Raw genomic sequence first — 13,010 nt, 5'->3', positions numbered from 1 at the left:
TTGCAAAAAAACAGTCTTCAATATCACAAAGTAAGCTTTCAATGCTTTTGACATGTTCATAAGCATTTTGGCTTTTTAAAGTTTGGATGGAAGCAGCTTGAGAAGTTTGTCTTTTATTAACTTTGATTCTTCTTCTTTAACATTTATTATTACTAGCACTGAAGTGCGGGTCTCCGATGGGTCCCCTTAAATGCCATAAATATCCTTTCAGCTCATGTGACCATTTTCTGTGATAGTTGCACTATTATGGTTCCCGGAGGACATTAAGTGTTTTGTCTTGGTGGCTGTGGTGTTGTGGTTTTTGAAGAAGAATTTTAACATTACTTACTTAGTTTGTTTATTTTTTTCTATTTTTTTAACTTTAATTATGTAATTTTCAAATATTTAATTTTTCGCAATTTTCTATTTTAAAATTTTAAATTATTTAATTCTCATTTGTTTTTCCATTTCCAAAATTATTTAATTCCCCCATTATTTTAAGTTTTTGGTTTGTTTGCTTTTTTTTTTTGTTTTTCTTGTTGTTTTTATCATTTTGAGGAAGAATTTCAAGTGCTACAAGTTGGCTCCACTGGGAACCATCGACGATATCCGATCGCAGCCTTTGTGTTTAATTGGTTTCAAATTAAATTATTTTGTATGCACAAAACCTTTACAATTCAATTCTAACTTGTTTCCCAAACAAAAAATCACTCATTTTTAGCAGCGTCTCGCGTAGCGAACGCTGCTCTAAGAACGCTCGGCGTTGTTCTTCTTCTTCTTCTTGTGAAGACAAAACCTTTATATTCTGACTCGGCACTTTTATATACACGATCCGGATCTCCTTAAATACTAAGCACTTGTACACATCCACGCATTGAGGGTGCCTTTTGAGAGCGTCTATCATCAACTTTTAAATATATTCGGACATTTGCTTTAAAGTTTCGAAAAGTTCACGTTACTATTTAAAGATTATTCCAATTAATGTATTGTTAATTTGTAAATACATTATATATTTCGTAAATACGTAAATACACTATGACTGGTCTCGCTATTGGCTTAATCAAGGCACGTGACAAAATATCGGAAGTTGTGTTTTTTTTATTTCTATTTTTTAGCCGACAGAACCTTAAGGACGCTGCTCTTGGACACATTTGTCCTTGTTGTTTATAAAAAATGCAATCCCTGGAGTTTTGGATACATACATGCATGCACACATACGTTTCAGCTCCATTATATTATTATGATCATGACTCGCAGAGTACCCTCCCTACCAATCATGCAACACGTTCTTCTGACACATCCCTATATTTGGGCGGTGAATAGGCAACATACCGCTACCTCAATTGCTCCCGAAAAAAGAAGAAAAAAAAAACCCAGGTTACTTCGATTAAGCAAAAACATGCATACTGCTGATGTGCACACACACACACATATATATATATATATATATATATATATATATATATATATATATATATATATATATATATATATATATATATATATATATATATATATATATATATATATATATATATATATATATATATATATATATATATATATATATATATATATATATATATATATATATATATATATATATATATATATATATATATATATATATATATATATATATATATATATATATATATATATATATATATATTTATATATATTTATATATATATATATATATATATATATTTATATATGTCTATAGATAAATATATGTATACTAGCAATACCCGTGCACATGCACGGGATAGCAGTACAACATAGCTGGTAGCAGACGACAGACCGTACACGGGGAATGACAAAAGTACGCATTGTGCAAAATGCAAGTGGTACTATGGAACGCCAAGACTTCCCAAACATTGTCGGCATGTCCGATAAGTGCCACAGCAATTTCATAGAGATCTTGTGACTGCGAGCCGAGTTTTTAGTGTGCAAGCTTGGTATAATAATCGAGATAATACATCTGATTGTATAGCTCAGATGATTCCAATTTCACTGGCCCATAAGCTGAGGCCAATACGTAGTCATCTTTCCAAGGCCCTTGACCCCTACCGGCTCCAAACTTTCGATATAACCCTTCCACCATTTCACACACACACACACACACACACACACACACACACACATACACACACACACACACACACACATATATACACACACACATATACACACACACACATACACATACACACACACACATACACACACATACACACACATACACACACACACATACACACATACACACATACACACATACACACATACACACACATACACACATATACACTCACACATACATATACACATACACACATACACACATACACACATACACACATACACACGCACACACATACACACATACACACACATACACATACACACATACACACATACACACATACACACATACACACATACACACATACACACATACACACATACACACATACACACATACACACATACACACATACACACATACACACATACACACATACACACATACACACATACACACATACACACATACACACATACACACACACACACACACACATATACACACACATACACACACATACACACACATACACACACATACACACACACATACACACACACATACACACATATATACACACATATATACACACATATATATACACACATATATACACACATATATACACACATATACACACACATATATATATACACACATATACACACATACACACACTGTTCTGGCCCAGGATTTGAGGTTCGCCACGAGTGGAAGCACTCGAGTTCCTCCCGAACACCCAGTCCTCAGGCCATCAGCTGCGGATAACTCTGCGAACCTGGTGGGTTGATAGCCAACTTTAGAAAGCGGGAGGGAGATAATAGCCAGTGATGGTGTCCAAAGACAAAGTAACACAGCCACAAGTAGGGCCAGCAATAAGTAGGCCTTCAACCAGGCCATGTGGTGGTCCTTGTTCTTTTCCCCGACAAGGCCTCCTAGTCAGCACTTCCTTCTCAAAGTGCTTCTTTGCATTCCGTGCATGTGGAGCTCTCCTGTCTGAGGTCTTTCTTCCTCTCTCTCAAAGCACAGTGATACCAGCTTGGGTCTATCCCAAAGCTTCTACAAGACCACAATAATTTCTGCCTCGCAAGTTCCTCTGTGGACCACTTGCTTGACCTCCTTCCACACGAAGCTCCCTTGGTTCTCTCCTGGTCGACTGCCCTGGACTTGGTTCTCCTCTTTCTCTGGGCCGTCCCACCCATGGGGCGGCCCCAATAAAATATATGTACATCTTTTCTTCCAGGCTCCACAGCCCAATGCACCGACATGGCTGGCACACATGAGCCAGAGATTATAATCGGCTGAGTTGTACACGTGACTCATGTGCCTCTGTGATGGGAAGCCCTAATCTAGCCCCACTTTCAAGTGAGAGATATTTAAGCATACATGATTGATCTCTACCCTGTCTATAAATTCGCAATTCTGCCTCCTTGGCGTCATGTATCACAAACGACTTACTCTGACAAATCCCTGTTACATGGTAATCTAACCTTCTCGAAGCACACAGACCATACTATATATATATATATATATATACATATAAAGAGGATGTTGAGGCAGGGATGCTGTGAGTCAGTCTGTGAAGACGATATGTCTATTAATCACGTCCTGTTTGAACGTTAGTTGCAGACTACATGAACGTCTATAAATTACATAACATACTATTGGAATGTTCCTTTCACAGTGAAGCTGTGTGACTATGTCTATCATTTACGTATTGTTTGAACATCAGTTGCACCTTGACTTCACACACATATATCTATTAATTACGTACTATTAGAATGTACGTTTCAACTGTTGAAGACCCAAAAGATTGGTACATGATTGGTGTGAATTGACAAGAGAGCAAATCTGTGACTTCTATCTCTGCAACCATGTGTGTTGGGTGTGTTACACACGAGAATGGACCCATCCTCGTGGATGGATTCATTTCCCCCACTTTTGTGACATTTTATGATGGCTTGTAAAATCGGCTTCTACCAAGTGGCACTGTACGATGCACATTTATATTAGTGCATCAGAAAGCCTCCGTTAACACAGACTGTGCCTTCAATTAGTAATGCTATTTACCATTCTCAAAGGATCACCCACATGAAAGCCAAACTTAGCGGTGAAATGCAGGGTGGACAAAAAGGTTGGAAGATGCTTCTTATAACTAAAATGGGGTTTATTTCCAAGTATTCAGCAGAAGAAAAAAAAAAAAAAAAAAAAAAAAAGAGTAGAAAAGATGCCCAAAGAGTACAGATCTGGCGGTCAACAGACACAAGTACGGATGAGGGAATGTGCAATCTTGTGTACAATGAAAACAAAGATGCCACAATACCGGATTCGTACAATCAAGGGGAACGGGAAATGACTTGTACAGGCTTCCCATCACAGCTGCAGGATAATGTAGTAAAAGGTGAAGTGCAGCTCTGATGCGAAAAATGGCAATGAGGAGCGTTTACGATAAGGGCAGGAGATGAGAATATGGTGGCCTGTTCGATCTCTCCAACACGTCCTCAGGCATCGAACAAAACCGACGCAGAGCACACATGTCTATGAAACAGTTTATGCCATCCTCCTCAGGACTGCCAATTGCTGTGTCCATTGGCCACGCCCCAGTACATCACGGGGGGGGGGGGGCTTTTCCCAGCGTCTGCCCCACCTCCATCCGGGGGTTCCCCGCAACACACGAGGCAGTTTATCCCGTGGTCCTTTGCGAGCCCCCAGCAGAATTGCCATGCCTGTTCATAGCGCTTTCAAAGCATCCATAAAATCCTGAAAAACACATTTGTTGCGTTATTGGTGCCGAAGTCCCCACAAGTCCTCACCTGGCCTTGCTGTATGCTGTGCAGACATTGTATAACCTTGCTCTATGCTGTTCTAAGATTACAATTGCTGCCGCCTTTATTTATCACTTTAAAGCTTCCCCTGTTCACAGAGTTGAACTGCCAGTTTTCAACTCGTTTCATCCAGCAGTTCAGGAGTGCATACAAGTCAAACAAACACACTTTTCGAATTACAGTGTATATTTTGTGATTTTAATTCGTGGTAATCTATTTATTGTTCATGTTGTCTCTTGACAGGTGGTGGACATAATGCGTGTGAATGTGGACAAGGTCCTTGAACGTGACCAGAAACTGTCCGAACTGGACGATCGGGCCGATGCTTTGCAGCAAGGTGCATCCCAGTTTGAGACTAGTGCAGCCAAGCTGAAGAGGAAGTACTGGTGGAAGAATTGCAAGGTGCGTTTCTGCTTCGAAGCAACCCAAATACAATGGTTTGCTTTAAGTATAATATAAATAAAACTTTGTCCTCATCTCATGGCAATTTTCTATTTTTGAAGGAGGGAAGAGGGAGAGTACTATTTATATAAAGGGCAACAACATATTTACTTGGTCCATTTGTGCTCAGTTGAGATTGCTTCCCTTCTTACTCATACTGTAGCTTTCATTCTGTTTTTTATCCCCCGCCGCATGGCGGAAGGGGGATATTGTTGTCACCCGGGTCGTCCGGCTGTCCGTCCGTCCGGGCGTCAACATTTATAGCTGAGTGTGATAACTCATAAACTGTTCGCCATATCGATTTGAAATTTGGGTCACACATGTACCACCTGAAAAGGAAGAACCCTATTGATTTTGGGCGTGGCCGGATCCAAGATGGCCGACTGGGGTGGCCATCTTGAAAAAAATGTTTTTTGTAATCAATGGAAAACTGCTTATTTGATTTCAATTATTTTTGGTTACTACGTTTCTCACCCCTGGGGAACTTTTTTGAGATGATGACCAAATGGTGTCTTGTTTCCAATTCACCTCCCTCATTATCTGGAATATCTATGACCTTTTTCATTCAATGGTGGGGGATTCCCCATCTCTGATGGTATATTTGTATTTGGCAATTCCATGCCAAATACATTGTTTTTACTCGAATTCTTTATTGTTATTATTATTATTATTATCATCATTATTATTATTATTGTATTTGGCAATTCCATGCCAAATACACTATTATTACTGGAATTCTTTATTGTATTTGGCAATTCCATGCCAAATACATTGTTTTTACTCGAATTCATTGTTATTATTATTATTATTATTATTGTATTTGGCAATTCCATGCCAAATACATTGTTTTTACTCTAATTCTTTATTATTATTGTTATTATTATTATTCTTTATTTTCGTCACATAGCCATTGCCCTAAAACTCCTTCTCGGGCTTTTGTCTAGGAGCACTAACAATTATGTCTTTGAAATGGGCTGCATTCAAGGAAGTGCAGTTTTCAACTTTTGACCTTGAAATTCTCAAGGTTAAGGTCAAGGTCACACAAAACTTCAAACACATTTTGCCCCATATCTTCGCCCCATGGAAAGATACAGGTTAGCCGCTGACATTTTCTGATAGGTCACAACAGGGCCTACAAAAAATCTTATTTGACCAAAGTTGTGTGACCTATATCTTCTGAGATCGTAGGCGTCAAAGTTCATGACGTTGCCAAATACGTATTCGCTGCAAGCGAATGCAATCCTCTAGTTTTATTTTATTATTATTAACCTTGCAACTCTGCTTCTTTCGATGACAAGATTAACTCTCTGCATTTCTGACTAACCCATACAATTCATTTTCTTGATCTGGCCCTCGATCGGAATTTTGGCTCAACCTGTCGTATGCCTTTTCCATGAGTTCTTCATGAGACCTGATGAGAGAGCGTTTTGAGTTTTGATTTCAGTCGTGTACATCCCCCTTCTGTTTCCATGACATTTTGATCACTCGATAAGAGCTTGCGTGCTGTTGCAGCCTGATGTCTCTGTTTGAAAGAGACACTTCTTTGATTCTTTGATTGCTCACCTCTAAAATAGTCAAATCGTGACATCATTTGCATTTTTGAAGTCTCAACACAACCGTGATGGAATCGGCGTTCCAAGAGGTATACGAGATGTGCAATGAAATGGCTCACTTGGAAGCAATAGCAAAGGAATAGCTTGGAAGCAAAGGAGGTGCGTCATGCATTGATCATGACTTTAAAAAAAAATTCTGCCGGTTTCATAAAATCTATTAATTGATGGAACAGGATTGTTTCGTACTTTTCACAATACAAACGAATGGTTTCTTCCATTTGCCATGGTCACAGGAATCGTGGTCAGAAGGTTAGCTTGTTATATTCATTAAAAATGCATTTTAAGAGTTTGGCTTCCAGCCCTCGGAGGTTTTGAATGGGCACACGCCTGATGTGCCATGCAGAATACATGATTAGCTACAAGGGTCATTGCCAAATGTAGTGCCAGTAGAATTTTTACGACACGATGAGGCTTTCCTGCTTTTTATCACTGCTGCTCTGTAACGCTGCATATTCCTTCTCTTCTCTTCTCTTGTCCCTCGTTGCCTTATTGCTGACAGATGATGATAATTCTTGGGGTGATCTGTGCCCTGGTTGTTCTTGTGATCATCCGTAAGTATATGCCGTCGATCCCAGCGCTGCGGTTTGTCAGTCTTTGCCTCCACCCAAGTGGTCATTTGAGTTCCATTCTGGTTCCAAACCGATTCGACTTGATAACCCTATTTTTACACAACTCGTAACTGCACCCTTGGTGTTGGTTGTACATTGGTGTGCATTCTTGAGACAAAAATTCAAAGGGATTTGCTTTAAGCAGTGTTTTATGGGTCTTGCCCTGACCATCGTGAGGCAATTACGACAGACCATGGCGCAACACTTCCTGTTCCATCTAACACCTGCATTTCCATTTCGCAGATGTGGGCCATTCTGGCAATTGTGCTCGTGATTATAATAGTCATCATCATTAGTAAGTATGCTTTGGCTTGTTTTATTTGCTTCCATTGTCGTTTTATATTATTTCTACATTTCCTTCATTCTTCAACTGTATTTATATTATTGCATGGAAGTTATTTGTTGTCATTTTTGCTTCTCTTACGTATCCTGAGTCTGCTCACCGAAAGCTCTCACCCATCGTGATAAGAAATGTAGTCTTAATCATGTAAAATAAACTAGTTGTTTTGGTATTTTTGTTTAGCGTGGAGGGGAACAGCTGAAGTGAAGGGGCCATGAATGGGGTCGTGAGGGTTTGAAAATTGCCATAGCAAATGGAGTTATTTATTTATTATTATTTATTTATTTATTTACTATCACAATAGAGTAAGTAATGGGTTTTTGTGTGTTATGCTCAGTGAAGAACCTTGAATTATCAATCTACTTTTACATGAGTGTAAGAAGAATAGAATATGGGTGGATAAAGCAGCATTGTGTCCAAGACTAGAAACTGGGTTCACAGCACATTGCAGGAACACCAAAGGGGTAATCTATAATATCCTCAAATATGTGGTCTTGCATTTCTGTTTACACTAAATTGTAAACTCATCATCGTCCATCATCTGGCTGAATCAGCTACTTGGCTACAGTCCTGGGTGGGTTGCCACTCCGACCGAGGAAGTCATTGTAGGAATTTGGAATTAGGCCTTCAATATCATAATGAATCGACTGTGACGAAGCTGAATATCTGGGCCTATGCACTTTCCCATCAAAGACAGGTTGGTGGTCTCTGTCTTCTCGTCTTGTCTCCTCCATCCTCGTCTTGCACCCTCCCATCAGTTTTTGTCCACCATAACACATGGTCCACCATAACCCCCATCTCGTGAAACTCCCAGAATCCAGGATCTCTGCCCACCTCCACTCATCCCTTACTCTTCCCTCCCCTCCCCTCCCTGCTTGTGGAACCAACTTCCACATTCTCTTCAATCTCATTATTTCCTCCAGGTCTTCAAGACAGCTGTTCACCACCATCTCAGATCGTCCTCAATCCAAAATCGTGATCTATTCTATCCCCGTCAACTCCCACCCCCTCTTCCTCGCCCATCTCCCACCAAATTTTTAGTTTTTCCTTCCTGAGGGTTTGCATCTGCATCCATGTTGTCCACCCCCATGCAGTCTCCCTACCCCTCATTCCTCCCTGCATTCATTGTTTGGCTAAGTCTCTTCTCTTTTATCCATCAACCCAGCTGTTGGTGTCCCCCCTCCCCCACCCTCCTCTTTCTGCAGTTCCTTTTGTTCTGTTGCATCCTATTCTATTCTGTGTTCTCGCTCTTCCATGAGCCTTGACTTTGTTTCATATATATATATATATATATATATGTATATGTATATGTATATATATATATATATATACACACACACACAGTCATGTCCCACTTAACGACGGGGATACGTTCTGAGAAATGTGTCGTTAAGCGATGTCGTCATTGTGCGAACATCTTGGAGTGTACTTACACAAACCTCGATGGTATAGCTGACTACACACCTCGGCTATATGGTATAGCCTATTGCTCCAAGGCTACAAACCTGTACAGCATGTTACTGTACTGAATACTGTTGGCAATTGTAACACACATCCAAGATCGACGGAAGACGCATTAGTTTTACATTTGTGCTGTTCATGACGGCCATGGGTGTTGTTAGCAGCTGCTTACAATCTCCTCTCGCCTTGATTATCGAAAGGTGAATAAATAGCATAAATAGCGTTTGGATTTTATAAATACGTAATCATTGCATCGATGTTATAATTTACAAATGAAGAATCGAGCACCTGTCTGTTGTGTGATATATTTTCAGAGCAGTGCAAATGTTTTAACAACATAAAAAGCTTTACTAAAAACTAATTTGTGTTTTAATTTCGACTGTAACAACGATTTATTCGTAGGATTCTTTAACTCAAAGGTAATTTACTTGCTCGAAGGTAAACGTGCAAAAACTGGTCAAAGAGGACGAAAATATGGGTGTTTTAGGATGTTAGGTCAACATTTGGTCAGTTTGAACGCTGATTTTCTTGAATCCCGATTTTTCGCGATGACATTTTATGGACCTCAACTATTCCGTTATAACGGGACCACACTGCAGTTGTTTATTCTCATTATTAAGTATTATGTACTGTACATAATTGTGTGTGCTATACTGTACTTTTATATGACTGGCAGCGCTTCGACGACATCACCAGACGGTAGGAAATTTTCAGCTCCATTATAATGTTATGGGACCACCGTCATATATGCGGTCCATCGTTGACCGAAATGTTGTTGTGTGGCGCATGACTGCATATATGTATGTGTGTATATATATATATATATATATATATATATATATATATATATATATATATATATATATATATTGATGACACGATAAAGCATTTCAAAATGCAAAGCCTGGCCACATCCATTCTGGACTCAAATTAATGACACAGACAACAGCTAATGATAAAAAATTATATTATTAATAAGTGTTCCCCATAGTCTCCGAAATATAACTTTGTTGACAAGTTGATAAAAGCTCAAGAAACACAACAAAAGGAACAGCAGAAGTGGAAAACGTCAACAGCAGATTGGAGGAAGAAAGTAAACTGAAACTGCCAAACAGGGATGCAGGTAACTTTTTGAGGAGGAGGAGGAGGAAGATTCAAAGGGTGGATAATATGGTGGAGGACAATCAGTAGAATTGTGGTGTGGGAGTGGGGGGTGTAATGAGGGTAGAAAATATGGTTTTGGATCGGAGATAATTTGAGGTGGTGGTAAATAGCTGTCTTGAGGTCGTTGATGGAATTTTGTTTCATGACTTCTGGTTTTCATTTTATTTTATTTTTCTGCCACTAATATGGTTAAATTTTTATTTAATTATTACGCCTTATTTTACATTATTAAAGAGTTTTTTAAGTTTAACCTTAATGTACGATTTGTGATTTCTAGAAAGGTGACCTGCCCATGTACGATTGAAAAGCAACAAAGACCAATTTTTTTTTTTGGTCCTTGCTTAAACTTTGTTTATTTATTTATTTATTTATTTGCACAGTTGTCCACAAATCTGTGTGTGTCATCAGTTAAAATGATTAGCACAGAATTGGCCACCATCAACTAAACTAAAAGTATGAATGTAATGGTCGGTCAGCAACAATACTTCAATTTACCGCATTTATTTATTTTTTGTTTCTTTATTCCTCCATGGCCAATTTGTTTGTGTGCCTTTTAACCTTTAACATCATCCTCATCGCCTGCCTTTATTTTAGCTCTCCAGCTTTACGTTGATTCTCATATTAACTGCCATGTAATGCTCATGAGAAATAGAAGAAATGATGTTTCAATATTAATTTTTCACCTCAAGTTTGGTAACATGCCTCATGACTACCCATTGATATTATCTCCAAACGCTTAATTTTTGTTTCATTTTCACTGCATGCAGTGTGAAGAAGTAGATTCTATACTTCTTAACATTTTACTAATGTGACACTTGTTTTTGTTATCTCAAGCACTATTCTAATGCTTGTTCTCACCCTTCACCCATCTCACTCATCCTTCTTATTCCAATTCCTATTTTCATCTCTATCATTTTCTTCCTAATATCTGCATGGACCTTTTCTTGTGCTGGCTGTTTTTGTCATTTGTTTCTCTATTTAGTCTATTTCTGCCTCTAATAGCATGTGGCATTCTCTTCCTGGCCATTCATAGTTCTTGGATCCAACCTTATTCCCAACTCTTGGCCACAATGAAACCCACCGCCTTTAGATTTTTCCTGGTTAAAATTTTTTTTTTTTTTGCAGAATCTATTCACCTTACCTCGTTCAGTCTCTCTCCACTGCTCCCACACTCGTCCCTTCCCACAATTTACACCTTGCCTGATGTAAAAATAGAAGAAGAAAAAAAACCTTAAAAAATGCATACGCTGAAGCCGTTCTGAAAATGTTAGTAGCATTCTGACTAGTTGTGTGAAGAAGTGTTATGCATGTTTGTAATGACCTGCCCATAAAATTTCTCAACGATCCTGGCCATAGTGTGATGTCTGTGCAAATTTTCCTTCATCGGAAATTCGTTCATTTTGAATGGACTTCGTTACCCCACAATGGATCACGTGTGCCCCCTGATAGACACTTGAAGCTGATTTGTTTTGGCAATGCATGATTCTCCCCGGGACACCTATCCCCCCCCCCCATTAACCACCCAACCTTTCCATTAGTAAACGTGCGTTGCCTTGTTTCCTAATTTGCCTGCAATTAAATTGGTGAGACATTTTACAAATTGACATCTTTGTAAGATGTCTGATTTTATTTGTTTTTTTGGAGAACTCAGCAATTTAAAAATAAATGACTTACCAATGCAATTGGTCTTGCATTCCAAGGTGTGAAGTCCAAGTAGCAGATGCTTCATAATCACTCTGCCCCCTTTTTCTTGATGAGCGATACTTTACTTACTTGGCCATTATAACCCTTATCCACATCCCTCAATCCCCCCCCCAATCCCCTTCCCACACACCACAAATGGTTGTACAAGTTAAACAAAACAAAAAAACAATCCTCTTTTGTTTTGGTGTTTGCTTTCACTTTTGGTGCTTTTTATGTTTACAATCACGGTATCCTTTCTCTCCTTCCTCACTACTGAAACTCATCTCGTCCATTGACATCACCTACAGTTTCCCAGTATAGTTGAAGGTTTTCTTTCTACCAACGGCAAGCTGAAGAATGAAGAAGCCTGCAGACTAGTGCTTTGTACATATCGATCCACCTTTGCCAAACCTTCCTCGAGCTTTGTCCTGTAAACAAAACTACCTTTTGAGGTCCCCCTAAAATGTGCTTTTTGTGAATTGTCCTTTTTGTTTTTACTTTTGATTTTTTGGCTGTTTGAATTTTAAATTTTTTTTTTCTTGGGGAAAGTTTAGAATCTTTTCAGATGAAGGGCATACAAATTTGCTGCTGCAGTAATTGAAGAATAATTGTTTAAACAAATTCCAAGCCATTATCTTTAATGGGTTTGTATTTGCATTAAAAATTAATTGATGCTCAGTGTCGATTCCTTTGTCGTGGCATTCGGTCGTGATCCTCATGGATTTGTGCATACAGCAGATGTGTATGGTTTTTGGAATGCTGTGTTTTATTTTGCTATTGTAGTGCAATCTCAGAAATGATCAA

At 38.7% G+C, this 13,010-nt stretch overlaps 1 protein-coding gene across 8 annotated transcripts in view; it reads left to right on the top strand.

Moving 5' to 3' along the window:
- Window positions 1-13,010, top strand: part of LOC147018751 (vesicle-associated membrane protein 3-like) — a 53,992-nt gene that overhangs the window by 40,947 nt on the left and 35 nt on the right. For 3 of the 8 annotated variants that reach the window (XM_085898788.1, XM_085898781.1, XM_085898782.1), the window contains exons 3-6: window positions 5,140-5,298; window positions 7,450-7,501; window positions 7,802-7,853; window positions 11,506-13,010. The exon at window positions 11,506-13,010 is cut by the window's right edge and continues 35 nt beyond it. In XM_085898788.1, coding sequence (XP_085754914.1) covers window positions 5,140-5,298; window positions 7,450-7,501; window positions 7,802-7,853; window positions 11,506-11,758 — 516 coding nt within the window. In that variant the 3' untranslated portion in view covers window positions 11,759-13,010. The remainder of the gene's footprint in view (window positions 1-5,139; window positions 5,299-7,449; window positions 7,502-7,801; window positions 7,854-11,505) is intronic. The other 5 variants (XM_085898783.1, XM_085898787.1, XM_085898786.1 and 2 more) reach the window with 5 other exon arrangements.

The sequence above is a fragment of the Eptatretus burgeri genome, chromosome 10 (assembly GCF_056783735.1).
Source record: "Eptatretus burgeri isolate ZD-2024b chromosome 10, Ebu_testis_v1, whole genome shotgun sequence".
NCBI lineage: Eukaryota > Metazoa > Chordata > Myxini > Myxiniformes > Myxinidae > Eptatretus > Eptatretus burgeri.
This window is presented reverse-complemented; position numbering and strand designations above follow the sequence as displayed.